Source organism: Nansenia antarctica (assembly GCF_963989245.1).
Source record: "Nansenia antarctica genome assembly, chromosome: 16".
NCBI lineage: Eukaryota > Metazoa > Chordata > Actinopteri > Argentiniformes > Microstomatidae > Nansenia > Nansenia antarctica.
This window is the reverse complement of record NC_137686.1, coordinates 20,743,899-20,758,860: the sequence shown is the minus strand read 5'-3', so window position 1 is coordinate 20,758,860 and position 14,962 is coordinate 20,743,899. Positions and strand designations below refer to the sequence as shown.

Below are 14,962 nucleotides of genomic sequence, written 5' to 3'. Positions count from 1 at the left end.
TTCTGAATAAAAGTCTGAACATTTGGTTGGTTGCCGACTTGCTCCCACCTTTCACCAGCTGCTGTCACATGTTACAGTGCTTTTCAGGGTGCATTCCAGGAGTACTGATTGCTAACAGTCCTACCTTTAGGATGGATCTGTGGAAGAAGAGGGCTAGCAGCTGGATGAGGTCATACGTCCAGTAGCCGTCCTTCTTCTCCACACCGATGATGTTGGGAGGGTGGTAGGGCTTCATCTTGTTTCCTTCAGGGTTCTTATTGAAGGGGAAGAATCCAAACTGGAAGAAGTATTTGATGACGATAGTGACCTGGTGGTAATGACATGAGAGAAAGTGTAACGAGTCATTATTTCATGTTGTCATTATTGTCTAGTTGCATAATAATGCATAATTATCTGGAAAGAACGTACGGCTGAAAAGGTTAAGAGATTAATCAAACAGATGAATCTACTAATCCTAAATGGATTTCTATGTATCAGACCAAGGACAATTAATTAAAGCTGGCATGTAGCAAAGAGAGAGTGTTGTACTAAGGAAGCTCGGTTCAACAAGCCCTTTTCTCTTCATCTCTCAAGGAATGGCAATTCACACATTTGGAGGCCATCATTTCATTGTTAACTAAAAAAACTAAAATAAAATACCCTATTACTCCCCCACTTATTGGGTTTTGGAAAATCTGTGATAAGCTAAATTGCAAGGTGAAAAATAAGGTGAAAAACTATTACTACATTAGATTAATCGGTAGACCAATAGGAAAAGATGAATCAACACATTATTTTAAATCAACTGACAGCGCTCATCCAAAGTTTTAATGACAACCGTATATAATCTAGAATCATTACAGTACATCTCTACTTTTTGGGTGGCATGGGCTTTAGTTTGAATCAGTACAAGGAGAGGACAGTACAGTATACATTTACAGTACCTCAGTGTAGACGATGGCGGTCATCCAGAAGCGTTTGCTGGGACGGGGCACGGACAGCATGGCCCAGAGGAAGATGAGGATGGGTACCACCAGGGTGGCGCAGGAGGCCGAGACCATGTGGTTGAGGATGATGACCAGGTAGCAGACAAACTCAGAGTGAGCCACCAACATGTTGTAGAGGGCGTAGCACAGCTGCAGCGCCAGGGGCTGGCGCTTATAGAACTTCTCAGAGTTCTCCAGCTCCTCGTCATAAAACATCCTGAAGAGAGAGAGAGAGAGGTTGACGCCGTGGGTGAAATGCTGTGGGTAACTTTGTATTATTCCTAACCCTAACCCTCCAACAGTAAGACGCCATTATAATCAACGACTAGTTTTTTTTTATACTTTATTGCAGGACTTTACATTACATTTCACAAGTTCATTTCACACACTTTACAAGTTTTCTTCACTTGTTTAAGTTCATTCATCATTTTTTTTTAATAATTTTTTTTTTATAAAGAGAACAAGAAATAAAGAAAGTAAAGAATAGAGACTAGAGAGAAAATATAGAAAAAGAAGAGAGAAATTATGGGGATAGACATAGAAAAGTAAGAGACAAAGGGAGGGGTGGGATCGGGGGGGGGGGGGGGGGGCTTCCTTCCTACTCATTCATTCGGTCCATTTACTCCAGTTCATAGTGAATTGCTCTTCACGGCCTCCCACTTTGCAAGTAATTCTTTCCATTTCTTTTATCTCTTCAACAGTTTTTTTCCAATTATTAACAGATGGTGGGTTTAAGTCCAACCATTTACGTGTGATTTGCTTTAAAGCCGCGATACGTAGTATGGTGTACAAATATTTATCTCCCTCTCTGTATATATCTAATGGAATAAGACCGAGTATAATATTGACTGGATGTATAGGATTTTGTAAGGTAAATGTATTTTTTATTTTTACTTGAACTGCCTCCCAAAACCTTTTCAATTTAGGGCATGTATAGAAAATGTGTGTGTGATTGGCTTCTCGTTCCGTACATTTCCTCCAGCATTCTGCATTGCCTGTTGGCCTATATTTTGACAACATTTTCGGTGTTAGGAAGATCTTCATATTTATTTTCCAAGCAAATTCTTTCCAGAATTTTGATTGTGTTGTCTTAAATATTCTTTTGCATGCTTCTTTCCAATCGTCATCCGTAATTGTTATTGCTAATTCGTTTTCCCATTTTTCTTTAGTGTTATCTTCTTGTATCTTGATTTCTTGCATGATTTTGTAAATTTTTGAGATTTTTGTCTTTTCACTGTTTCTATTTTTGATCAGATATTCCATTAGTATCCATTAGTATGGAATATCTGATCAACGACTAGTTTGATGTAAATTCCTCCCATTTCATCATAGTACAGTATAAGGCCTTGAACACACCGGACGCCCGTGTGCATGGCTGCTCTAACCCGTTAACGCGGGTGCCGAAATGAAACACACACACACACGCTGCTGAGCTTGGTGCTTGCTGTGTGTTCGAGGCCCAAAGAGTGTCTGAATTAGTTTTGCCAGATTGTGTGGAGTTACATAGTCCTCTATTCTAATCCATTTCATTCTACCTACATTCTCTTCTCAATATGTCGTTATGTTGATAACGCCAGCCCGTATTGTTGACTCACTTGTTGAGCAGCAGTTCGCTGGCGGTCAGCTCTGTGGTCAGGGAGGGCACCAGGTTGTCGTCTGAGTGGTCTGACCTGCTGTCAGGGGTCATCATCATCATCCTCCTGTCGCTCTCGTCGTCGCTGACCTCCAGGCGGTCGAAGCTGACCGCCTGCAGGCGGTCGAAGCTGACCGCCTTGCTGTAACTGGGGGGCACGTCTGCGTCCGAGGTGTTGGGAGCGTCCGTGTCGGGGGTGTACAGCTGCCCCGCCCGCCCCTCTGTGTGCAGGTACTCCTGCCGTCTTCCCCCCTCGTCGCTCTCAGTGGTACAATCCATGTCGTCGGCTGAGAAAGCTGACGCCCCTTCCTCTATCCTGAATGAGGGGCCTTCTCCCGGGTCTGGGGACTCCCATGGATCTCCCTGCCTGGGTTGGTCCCTCTCCCCCTCCTCCCTGGCCTCTCCATCCCCCCAGGGACTGTCCTCTGCCCCCTCGTCCTGTTCTGGTTCCGGGGGTCCCCAGGGTCCGTGCTCCCTGTTCTTGTCCTCCCCCTGGTCTTGCTCATCCTCCACCTCCTCTATTGTGTCATTGGTGCCCTGTCTGGAGTACAGGGTGATGCACTGGGTGGCCTCACTGCAGGACACAACAACAGAGAAATCTTACGGCACAGTGTCACTCAACACACTTTTACTGTAAAACAGAAGAAAAAAAATACATTTATAATGATGACTCAAAAGCCACCCTTGTAAAAGAAAATTGGTGTGTGAGGACGATGAGGATGAGGATGATGGTGAGGAGAATGATGCAGAGGCTTGGCACCTGGACACCTGGCTACTCCCGCTGTCGGCCGAGGAGTTGGACACGTTGGACGCGTCCAGGCCGTACATTTTGCGTAGTTTGGGCCGGGCCCGCTCGCTGGTTTTGGGAATGCACTCTGGCATCCCGTCCAGATCATCCAGGGTGGATTGGCGGGAGAACAGCATGGTGGCCTCGGTATAGGCACTGGTGGATGGAGAGATGGAGAGATGGAGAGATGGAGTGATCAGAAAAAGAAGAGTGTGATGGGTGATGGGATGGCAATAAAAATCAGTGCACAATTTGGATTGACTCAACTCATGGTGAAGTATGGTTAGGGCCTTGGGTCTTTCCTGACCGCACGACTAGACCAGGAAACACTCAGGGCCCTATTATAGTCTGGTTATGGGTCACACAAAACTATGCCCTAAGTATGAGGTATGGCAAACAAACAAGTGGTTTATATGTGTCTGATCATATTCATGGGATCACACAATTCTCATGAATATGAATAGAATGAATAGGAGGATGTTTCATCCCTCTGTCTGTTTCCCCTGTGATGCTGAGACCGATCACTTTCTCTACTCCGTACCTGGACATACTGTCTCTGGAGGCCATGGAGGCCATGGAGTCCTGGCTCTCCAACGTGTAGGCGGCACGTCTCCTGCGGCGCCGGTGGGACCCAGACCCTGACTCCTCCTCACTGATCCGGTCCAGACTGGAGTCCCTGGACATGTTTATCCTCATCTGCTTCTGGTAGTACACGTGGATGCTCTCTCTAGACGGGCAGTTTCCCTGTGGGGAAGAGAGAGAGAGGTTGATGTTGTTGTTGTGAAATGCTGTGGGTAACCTCGTATTATTCCTCCAACAGTACGACACAATTATAATAAATGACTATGTTTTATGTAAATCCCTCACCTTTCATCATAGTACAATATAAGGAGTGTTTGAACTAATTTTGTCAGATTGTGTGGAGTTACATAGTTCTACATTCTCTTCTCAGTGCTTTGAGTTGCATTCATAGGCGCTATATAAATAAAGTTTCACTTCACTTCACTTCACTCATTATGTCATTATGTTGATGCCAGACGGTATTGTTGACTCACTCGTTGAGCGCCACTGGATCCTCTGTGACACTTTACATAACTGTTCCTCTATAGCTGTGCTCTAAGGCTGTAATTACTCTTGGAGCAACATTATATGAACTTGTGGTTTTCTTACTCCAGTATGCTGATGTCGGGTGGACAGGAGAGTGTTATTTGTAGTGTCGTTGTTGTAGTACCTTTTTGACCTCGCGGGTGAGCATGCAGCGCTCGATGCGCAGCACAGTGGAGATATCGATGTGTTCCTGACAAATGTTGTTCATCCACTTGGTGATGCTGGCCACCGTGGTCTGGAACAACACCCAGGTGAACTTGATGATGTTGAACACACGCTTCAAGATGTTGTCTGTTGAGGGTGTCAAAAATAGGGGTTTGTAGAATTTTGAGTAAGGGCGAGGAAAACGTTCATAAACTCTCAATCTTCAGATCGACAAGGTCTTTAAATCTACAGATTATACAGTGGACAGAAGTAATAGTGCAGCTTTCAACAAAGTTTGATTTGGAGGTAATAGTGGGTTTGGGAAAGGATAGGTAGTTAAATGGACTTGGACACCAACCTGGGCCATCAGACTTCTTGCCATCCTCTGCTCCATCCTGCCCATCCTCCCCTACCTCTATAGTCACATGGCCTAGAGACACACCCAAACAACAACAACAAATCAAGACACATACCCGGTAATAGAATGTTGATGTTGGATTTACATTTTCATTACACCACTCTTCTCTTACCATCCTTCTTGTCTTTTCTGTGCTTGTCTCTTTTGGTGTACCTCTTCCAGAATTTGCGCTTCTCTTTGCTCCGTTGCTTCAGGGCAGTTTTAGAGTCTGTCATCCAGGTATGGTAAACAAACTGGTGGAGGAAGCGCAAGTACTGTTAGTGGTTGTCACAATGGACACAAAGGAGTGACACAGTTAAGACACCTGAAACAAGTCATGCCAGTGCAAAAGCAAGCCAAGTAATCACCAGTATACCCTTCATAACCCAGAGACATAAAAGAGAAAAAAATCAAGAACAGACATATCAAAAAGACAAATATACCATGGTGTTTTTGCTCCACTGGACATCAATGCAAATTAAAAAACTGTGTATGAATTCTGCCATCTCCATTTTGAATTGTTATTTTACCATTATGTGTATATAAAACATACTGTTGATAGTACAATGGAGCAAACCACATCGACACCACTCACATTTCAGGTGGCCTATTGGAAAATGCTCCAATTCATGCAGATTGCTGCAAAGAGATCCCACAGAAAACACCACAGAAGTGCAAAGGTCACTGCATTTCCATTCCATATCACAATTGTGACAGCAGCTAGTGAAACTGAGAACAAGTCGGCAACTGACATGGCAATCAGACTTTTATTCAGAAAAATGTAATTTTGAAAATGAATTTCAACTTTATTCAATCAATGACACACTCAGTAGTGGGGATTACTCACCAAATCCATTGCATTGCGATATTTTGGCTTGTCTAGCGAGTGTAATTGACTGAACAATGTTGAAATTTTTTATATTTTTTCTGAATAAAAGTCTGAATGTTTTGATTGGTTGCCGACTTGTTCCTGGTTTCACCAGCTGCCGTCACATTTGTTTAACTGAATATACAATTCTAATTGATCCAATTGTAATCTGGGGCAAACATAACATGGGATGGAAAAGCAGTTCAGTTCGTCATTGTTGCGGCAAGTCCACACAGACACAGAAAGCAAGTCATGTTGAATCTGTTGGGTTATACCTTGCCTGCCTTGATTATATACTGTAGTATAGATTTGGGCAGTTTAATGATAGACTTGGGCAAAGCAATAAGAGCAGTGGCAAACTTCCGAATAGCTTGCTAAAGAGAAAAGATAAAGGTGAAGAGAGTTAGTAGAAAACAGTAATTTACTATATATTATGTATTAAAGACGCACAGAAAGGTACATTTTGAAGCACTGTCCTATCCAAGTACATGAAATCATTGATATGACACAGGACAATTATACAGTATTTTCACCAGAGACACATGAATACAACTCACTAATAATTCATTATTATCAACAGCTGCAATACAGCCTCTGCCGTCCACACTAAAGCATTGAAAGGAGAGGTCAGAGCTTTGGTCTGGACCTCACCTGAAAGGCTGACTTCTTAGGTGGCTCTTCCTCTTTTTTCTCCTCCTCCTCATCTTCCTCCTCACTGTCAGTTTCAAACAAGTAATAATCTCCACTTCTAACCACTGAGGAATAGAAAGCAAGGTGCGGTTAAATCATCCTGAAACTAAAGGCTGCCACGGTCGAAAGCGTTTTGGGGATAAACTCAGACACCGTAAAACACCATAAAGAAAATCTCTACAGTGGGCTTAGTCAGTCTCATTATCATTGGCGTGAAAAAATAAATGACTTCACTCCATGGACTCCTCTCTGAAAATGACGGTCAGATGTTGCTTTGATTATCTAACCACTTATTAAAGCTTTGCTTTTCACTTACTACCAGACACACTTTCTAGAAAAATCACACGTCATAATGCAATGTTGACAGTGGCACTGAAGAGGTGAAAGAACGCAGAAGGTTAGGGACACACAATACATCACATTTAGGAGTAAAATAGCAACTTTACTAACAATTAGTACAAAGCGATGAGTAGACTAAAAAGACCTATAGTATAAGACTGATATTCATGTCTAAGACCACAGTAACATTATGGTTCATAGCGAGAGCAAATAATTTCAGTCTACAGAATCAGTGTTAGGGAAGGCATTGTAATAGAATAGGCCAGACTGACTCATGTCCTTGAACAGAAGAACCACAATGGGGAGGGGACAGGAGAGGATGCTGGGAAATATGAATGGGGTCTCATTTGATATGGGAAGTGGAATGGAGAAATCATAAACGTAATGCAACAACATGGGGTGACATCAAGACATCACTGTAATACCAATAAAAGGCTCCTGAGAGAAGAACTGATACACAGGGTTCCATTTGAATGAATGGTATACTGTATGTGTGGCTAGTAGAATATGAAGACAGCCTTTCAGCTTTATCCATTTCAAATGTTAATTAGTTCAAAAACCAATGGCTGTTTTGTTTTAAATCTGGGGTGTCTGCATCGCTCAGTTTTTCTCTCGTAATGTCTCGGTTTGGTGATCATGGCTATAATAACAGAGATAGAATCATTCGCCCTCTCCTTCAAGGGAAAAGGATTTTATTTCTGTTTAATGAAAATCTTTCACAACCGAGTGATTCCTGACTGTGGGCTCCTCAGACAAGACCAGGAAGAGAGACAGCTCGGTCACTCGAGTGTGGCTAGGTTGCGCTCAAAAGGACCACAACCACAAACCTCCAGGCATTAGTCATTTTCCTTTCTTTCATGGCAATGTTCTGTCTATTTAAGGCAGCGCCCATCGTGCACCATTATAGCTATGGTTACATTTGTTGAGGTGTCAAAGTCGTGTTTATTTGATTCCACTCGCACAGAATAACAGAGTATAGAGTCGAATAAAGGGCCCTTAAATAGAGACAGAAAAGGACTAAGGTCTGGAAGGGAACACTAGCGGTTTGTTTTGGGTCGTACGGAGCCCAGGGGCAGTATGGGAATCCTCTGAGTTCTGGTCAAGGACACACGGGCCAATCAGAGCAGAGAAAGGATAGGAGGGGTCAACCTACTGGATGCATGGTCAACCCAAGGCCTCCACCACTGTCTTTTTTTGGCCTTGTCTTTCTCTCGCTCTGCTCCTAAAATAAACATTTCACAAATAAATCAATTATGGATCACGGCAAGAATCTTTCGTTGTTCAGCCAGCGTCTGTTCAAGATCAATGCTTCTTTTCAAATAAACCGTTAAAAAAATCAATACAACATAACTGTGATAATAACATCATTTACAGTGATGTACGGTACAATATTCCTGTATATTCAAATGCTAGAATCACTCTCTGGGACTTTATGTCTTACGTCCTGCTGCTGTGGGATGTATGACAGGCAGGTCACCCTGCACATTCAATGAGAACAACCAAAAGCCTACTGATATGGATAAGTCCATAACAGCCGTTTATCTTACTGTCGTCCTCTTCCTCCTCCTCCGCGGGCTGGATGGGGTTCTGGCCGTCCCCGGCCTCTTGGGCCTGGGTCAGCATCTTCTCCTTACCCCTCTTAAACTTCTCCTGCCTCTCTTTGATGCGGTCCATCCTGATTGGATAAGAGAGAGGGAGGAGGAGCTCTAGAGTTTGTCGCCAGGACCGACCCTTTCTTCATTCAGACTGCTTTAACAGTACAGTACACTACAGTAACAGTACAGTAATTACCCCCCGTTATTGAATAACCCATAGCTTGTATAGAATAGAATAGATGAGTTTTGTGAGTCTCACTGTCTCTTGAGCTGCTCCATGGACTTGTTCTCCTCCTCCAGTCTGGCTCTGACTGCCTTCACGATGGTGGCTTGGAACAGCTCGGCCCCTCTGATTAGATTAGATTTGAGTAGATTAGATTCAACTTTATTGTCATTGCAGAGTACAAGTACCAGACCAAGGAAACGCATTTGAAACACTCTGAAACACAGAGCCTCGTCAGCTCAGCCTCTCTGAAACACACGGCCTCCTCGTTAAAGCGCCGCTGCGGCCGAAGGGACTTTTTGAAATTGCGTATGAAGTGGGATGAAGTTGAAGCAACCTGCAAGAGTTAATTTCCTCCAAATGTTTAAGCTTAGGATTTGTGGTTTGCGGTAAACTGATCCTAGAGCTGTGCCTAAAGGCGACTGGGGAGCTGAGCGGGCCCTGGGTTCTGTACTGCTGCGGTGTACCTGGAGGCCAGGATCTGCGAGGCTCTGATGTCCGCCACCACGTGGAGGAAGTAGTAACTCATGAAGACCCGCCTCTGCAGGAGCAGGAAGGTGAAACAGATGCTGTCCCAGATGATGCCTGCCTCGTCGCTGGGCAGGGCACACTTGCGATCGTCATCCTCAGCTGCACAATGCACAACACACACACACACACACACACACACACACACACACAGACTTTACAGTCAGTCTTCATACAACTATAGGGACGATGGGAAGTAAAACGGTATGCAACACAATAGTTGAAGAGGTGGTTATAAGGACAACATAATAACCCCGCTTATGACGGCTGTATGTTATGATGAGTAATGATGAGTAAGTCGCTTACTTTGTACTTCCTGGTTGTCTTGTATGAGCTTGTATTCTTTGATGGTGCAGGCCAGACTGAGCAGCTGGATCAGCCAGCAGTTGTTCACCATGAGGGGATTGATGTAGCCACAGGCTAGGATCTGATAGGTTGCATAGAAACGGTGTGTGAACTCAATGGTAAATGGACTGCACTTATTATAACAATTACATGACATTATATTACAACAACACTATATATTATTATATAGTGCCTTATTCCAAAGCACTTTACAATGGCCTCTCATTCACCCATTCACTCACCCATTCACACACCAATGGCGGCTACCATGCAAGGCGCCGGCCCGCTCATTGGGAGCCATCTGGGATCCAGTGTCTTGCCCAAGGACACCTCGACACATGGAGCCGGGGATCAAATCGCCAACCTTGCGATCATTAGGCGCCGGCTCTACCTCCTGAGCCACAGCCGCCCCTCGTATTGAATGGCCAAAAGCCTAGTTTCAAGTATGACGTGCTAATGCAGCTCAGGTTTTCGCAAGGCTCTGTGGAACACTCTCCCTTGAGATAACATTGGAGAGCACAGCTACACTGGTGGACACTGGCAACTAACATCACACTCTCAGACAAAGAGACTGTGTTCTGTTCATGAGGTCTGTTATGTTGTACCTTTCCTTCAAGGGTCTTCACTCAATTACCAATTGCACTACTGCTGTTTACAAATACTACCTTTGCACCGACAATTTTTTTGTATTTCTTTTTTTTGCACATTGCACATACCGCCATACACTTATGCATCTGTACATACCATACTGTACATCGCTCTGTCTGGTACTCTGTTATGACAATAAAGTTGAATCTAATCTAATCTAATCTAATCTTATCGCTTGGGGCGGCATGGTGTTTTTTCATGGGAGTACATTAGAAGAGCTTCTTTGTGTATTGATGTGGATGCATCTTGGCATTAAACAACTGGAACCTCACTCAGGGTTTTGGACTCTTAACTTTTCTTTTATCTTCTAAGAATCATAGTTTTATCAGATCTGAGTACACCAGATAAACAAATAATCTGAAAGATCTGTCTCAAATGACAGCTTTTGTTCCATATACAGTGTACTACCTAGCCTAACAGTAGTGCATCCAGGGAGAATAGGGTGTCATTTGAGGTGAAGCGCCACAATGAATCATTCTTTTGAAAAGCATCATTTCATCTTTGCGAAGGGTTTTCATGGCATACTCACTGATAGGACGTTCTTCATCGTGATGACAAACACATTGTAAGCGATCAGGAAGTCCCAGTAGTGCAAAATCTTTTTGATTGGTTTGAGCAGTAGTTCTCCCCCGAAGAGCAGGAAGTAGAAGCAGGCGACCAGGTAGCCCATGCAGAAGATGCTGATGCGGGTGGTCCCCGTGATGAAGATGATGGTGTTGACGAACCAGAACAGGTAACTGAACATGATCACTTTGAACATGTCCAGGTAGGACCTACGGGACAAGAGAGAGACAGGGGCAGGGGTGTGGAGTGATAATCATAAATCATAAACTTCATCTGTAGATTTGATCAATGACATTTGTGTATGGATGAAAAATGGCTGTTCATGTATGTATGAATGTTTTGTTTTTTTGTATTTCTATGTGACTGTGACCGAAAATGTATTAGAATTTCTGGTAAATGTTCGATTGAATAGACGGTGATAAACAGAGATGATACCCACTGCTTCTCACTTTGTTCACTGTTTTTCTTTTGCTTTGTTTTTGTTAGGGTATCAACGTTAGAATGGTACAGTACAGTGTGTATTACAGTATACATTACACAGTGTATATACTATGTTTCACTATGATGTATACTGTAAAACGCACACAGTACTGTTTGACACCATTCCTCATTCCATTCTATGCATTACAATGGGCCTGTCCTCCTTTCTAACCTCCACCAGCCTCCCCAGGTATACAGTCAGTGTATAGTATGATTCATATCCATAAAGGGCACTTGAGCTGGGCCATGTTCAGTACACTGTAAAAGTCGATTTAATTTCAGGTTGTACCGTAACACCAAAGGCCTTACATGCATCAATCATGTTAACTAGATCAATGACTGTCAGGAGTAGAGTAAAACAGGATTTATGCTTCATCCAGCGCTGCGGTGTGGAGGCTACATACGGACGGTATGAGGCAATTGCGGAGTCCCAAATTGAGGGGTCCCAAATTGAGGGGTCCCAATTTTTGGAACAATGCGGAGGGCTACCTATAGTTGTAAGGAATCCACATTGAAAAGATCGATTGATGGTAGGTGGCAGAGAGTACCTCCTCACAAACTATTAGAAGACTAGAAGATACATTCCGCTCCGTGGAAGAACGAGAAGATGCGTGAGAGTGACCGCAGATGCGTGAGAGTGACCGCAGATCGGCGTTAAGAGTGATCGATAGATGCATGGTAACTAGCCATCAGTAGAAAGCCTAGCCGTGTCTCTCTGCACAGGTATGTGAGAGAGGACTACATGATACACTAAAAGCATGTTGTGTACTCTATCAGGGCCATCAATCATGCAATCATCATGAGTGCAATCCATCAGACACGCATCCATTATCGTGATGGTACTGGTAAAAACCCTAGGTAAGTAGCGGACCACAACAGCAACACAACCGTTAGGGAGAGAAGGTTGATGAAATGGCCGGCTCTTGATACTACGACCCTGTGTTGATGGGCCGGAATAGATGAGTGTCGTCCTCTGTCCAGCTCAATCACCTCAAGAAAAAAAAAGATATTTTCCCTACTTAAAAGCTATTTATTGAGTTACAGTACAGGGGAAAGCATCTGAGTCGAGTAGAGACGGCCAGAGTGACGGTGTGTGTTTGGCGGATTATGGATTTCTTCCCCCCTTGTATCCGTAATGTGATCCTCTGGAAAACAATGGAATAAGTGCGGGGCTGGAGGACGGCGGAGGACGGTGTGGTGCTCTCTTGACTGTGCTTGTTGATGGACAGAGAGTGCCTTAATAAAAGAGTTCTCCACTTTGTGCTTCAAAACAGTGGAACGAGGAGAACACATAATCAATAACGACAGTATGAGCAGGAAAGAAGTAAGAATGGTCTCTCTCTCTTCCTCCCTTCCTCTCTCTCTCTCTCTCTCGCTCTCTTCCTCTTTCTCTCTTCCTCTCTCTTCCTCTCTCTCTCTTCCTCTCTCTCTCTCTCTCTCTCTCTGTCACTCCTTGTCGTACTGCTGCAACTGTAAACCCTGGGATTAGTTATGGGACCCTGGGTTAGTTAGTTAGACTTGACCCCAACTTGAACTTTCACTATGACCTCTCATGGGCTTCATTGACATCTCCTGAGGTCAGAGGTCATCCACTGGCCTACCTGCAGTGGATGAAGTCAGGGACAGGGTTGTGAACGCTGAAGGTGGCGGCGTCCAGGTCTCTACAGATCTCCACGTTGTCGCCAGCCATGAGACGGACCGCCGCCTTGTTCTCCTCGTCAAAGATCTGCCTCTGGAGGGAGGCGCACAGCAGCAGCATGAAGTCATCTACAGGAGGAGAGGAGAGGAGAGGAGAGGAGAGGAGAGGAGAGGAGAGGAGAGGAGAGGAGAGGAGAGGAGAAGAGAGGAGAGGAGAAGAAAGGAGAGGAGAGGAGGAGAGGAGAGGAGAGGAGAGGAGAGGAGAGGAGAGGAAAGGAGCGGTTACTAGCAGTTGAGGACATACTCTATTCACCCCCTGAACATAATCAATGAATTCTAGAATAAGAAAGAACAATACGACCACATACAGATAAGGAAAACGGAGCTGGGTTTCGTGTGGAAATCCGGGAAATAGAGCCACTTGATGACGGCGGAGCCCAGCAGTGATTTAGGAAACCTCCAGGGGTACTCTTTACAGGCCGCCGGCGGGATCCCGATGCACACAAAGTACTGGAAGGTGATCATGCAGGCCAGGAAGCAGCAGTACTTCGGCCAGATCTCAGCGATCGCTTTCCTCCTGCGCCGGTACATGACCGCTATCAGAGAGATGCCGTGCAGCATGGCATAGAAGTCCATACGCTGGCCGATCACGTTGACCACCAACAGGAAGCATGTCTTGGTTGGATGTGTGGAGGCATCGGGCAGAGGATAGCAGAGAGAGAGAGAGAGAGAAAGAGAGAGAGAGATTGTCAGTATTGATATCATACATACAGTATAGAAAATTCTAGAAGCTGAATTCTGAATGTGCTTGAATAAACTTTTTTTTTAAAACACATTTAAATAAGTCAAGTACAGTCTAGCATTGCATATTTCATATCATTCATACCTCCAATCCAAACTTGTAGAAGAAGTAGTTGATGAAGTACTTGGCACAGTTGACTATGCCGTTGTCCAGATGTTGCCGTGTGATGTCGTGGAAGATGATCCTAGCGTGGGGGGCGGTGAGCTTGTTCCTCAGACGGTAGTACTCCTGATGCCGGTAGATGGTCACCTCGAACCCCAATATGGCCAGCATCAACAGGTTGTTCTACAGACAGCAAAGGGGAACACATAAAGAGGAAGTTTCAGTCCTACATTTCCAAAAAGATAAGTCAATATTGTATTTTTTTGGGGGGGGGGTCTTTATTGAGACTATCGTTTGTGTGATACTGTAATACTACATATAATAATAAATAATACATAAATAATGAAGTACATATTGAGCTGGTATGGCCTCCTCACCCTCAGGTTTTCCAACAGGGGGTTGAACTTCTTCAAGCCGACCCAGTTGGCCGGGTCGACAGGCTCCTTGTAGAGCAAAGAGCTACTCATCTCCTTCCTCTGTTTGTCTGTGTAGTTCATAAGCTGGGGAGGAAGCAGAAGATTTAGCCCAAACCTTCATATATATTCACACTGCAGGTATGGCCGACTAGTAATCTAATGAAGTATTTGTGAACAGCTTTAGCCCTGGTTAAAGAGTCACTATTTACCACCATTGAGCAGTTCTTGGAGTATGACGGAGGGTTGATAGATTCGAGTTGATACAACATTTTACAGATGATGATGACACAAGTCCAGACTGTGCACACGCTGGAGGCCAGCGGGCGGAACTGACCGAAGGGAAGAGCAAAGACCCAGGACGCCAGGAACACATAGTTGAACAGGGACACCTGCAAAAAGGACAACAAATTAGTCTCCCAATGACTCTTGTAAAAAGACAACAAATTATTCCAAGTCCAAACGTGGAGAACGACAATGACTCTTGTTAAGCTGCAAAACAACATTCGCAAGGATATTTAGCCTTGTGTTGTTTTTTCGCCATAGAAGATCAGAGGGAGACTCGCCACGTGAGGGAGAAAATAATTTTATTTTCAATAATCAATAACGCATCAGACTGGGTGAGTTACTGTCATGGTACATCAGAAGTATGTGACAACAGGTGGTGAAAGCGGGAACAAGTCGGCGACTGACC

General features: G+C 44.3%; 1 protein-coding gene across 1 annotated transcript in view; it reads right to left on the bottom strand.

Annotated features, from left to right (window-relative positions):
• The window catches only part of piezo2b (piezo-type mechanosensitive ion channel component 2b), a gene marked incomplete at both ends in the record, with an annotated part of 55,309 nt that overhangs the window by 7,272 nt on the left and 33,075 nt on the right, over positions 1 to 14,962 (bottom strand). The window contains 21 exons of the mRNA XM_080547015.1: positions 125 to 307; positions 924 to 1,182; positions 2,561 to 3,172; positions 3,359 to 3,541; positions 3,927 to 4,129; positions 4,617 to 4,783; positions 4,995 to 5,066; positions 5,167 to 5,287; positions 6,177 to 6,275; positions 6,553 to 6,656; positions 8,084 to 8,152; positions 8,478 to 8,605; positions 8,785 to 8,874; positions 9,216 to 9,378; positions 9,583 to 9,703; positions 10,799 to 11,042; positions 12,915 to 13,080; positions 13,320 to 13,626; positions 13,838 to 14,038; positions 14,233 to 14,355; positions 14,484 to 14,660. Coding sequence (XP_080403141.1) covers positions 125 to 307; positions 924 to 1,182; positions 2,561 to 3,172; positions 3,359 to 3,541; positions 3,927 to 4,129; positions 4,617 to 4,783; positions 4,995 to 5,066; positions 5,167 to 5,287; positions 6,177 to 6,275; positions 6,553 to 6,656; positions 8,084 to 8,152; positions 8,478 to 8,605; positions 8,785 to 8,874; positions 9,216 to 9,378; positions 9,583 to 9,703; positions 10,799 to 11,042; positions 12,915 to 13,080; positions 13,320 to 13,626; positions 13,838 to 14,038; positions 14,233 to 14,355; positions 14,484 to 14,660 — 3,792 coding nt within the window. The remainder of the gene's footprint in view (positions 1 to 124; positions 308 to 923; positions 1,183 to 2,560; positions 3,173 to 3,358; positions 3,542 to 3,926; positions 4,130 to 4,616; positions 4,784 to 4,994; positions 5,067 to 5,166; positions 5,288 to 6,176; positions 6,276 to 6,552; positions 6,657 to 8,083; positions 8,153 to 8,477; positions 8,606 to 8,784; positions 8,875 to 9,215; positions 9,379 to 9,582; positions 9,704 to 10,798; positions 11,043 to 12,914; positions 13,081 to 13,319; positions 13,627 to 13,837; positions 14,039 to 14,232; positions 14,356 to 14,483; positions 14,661 to 14,962) is intronic.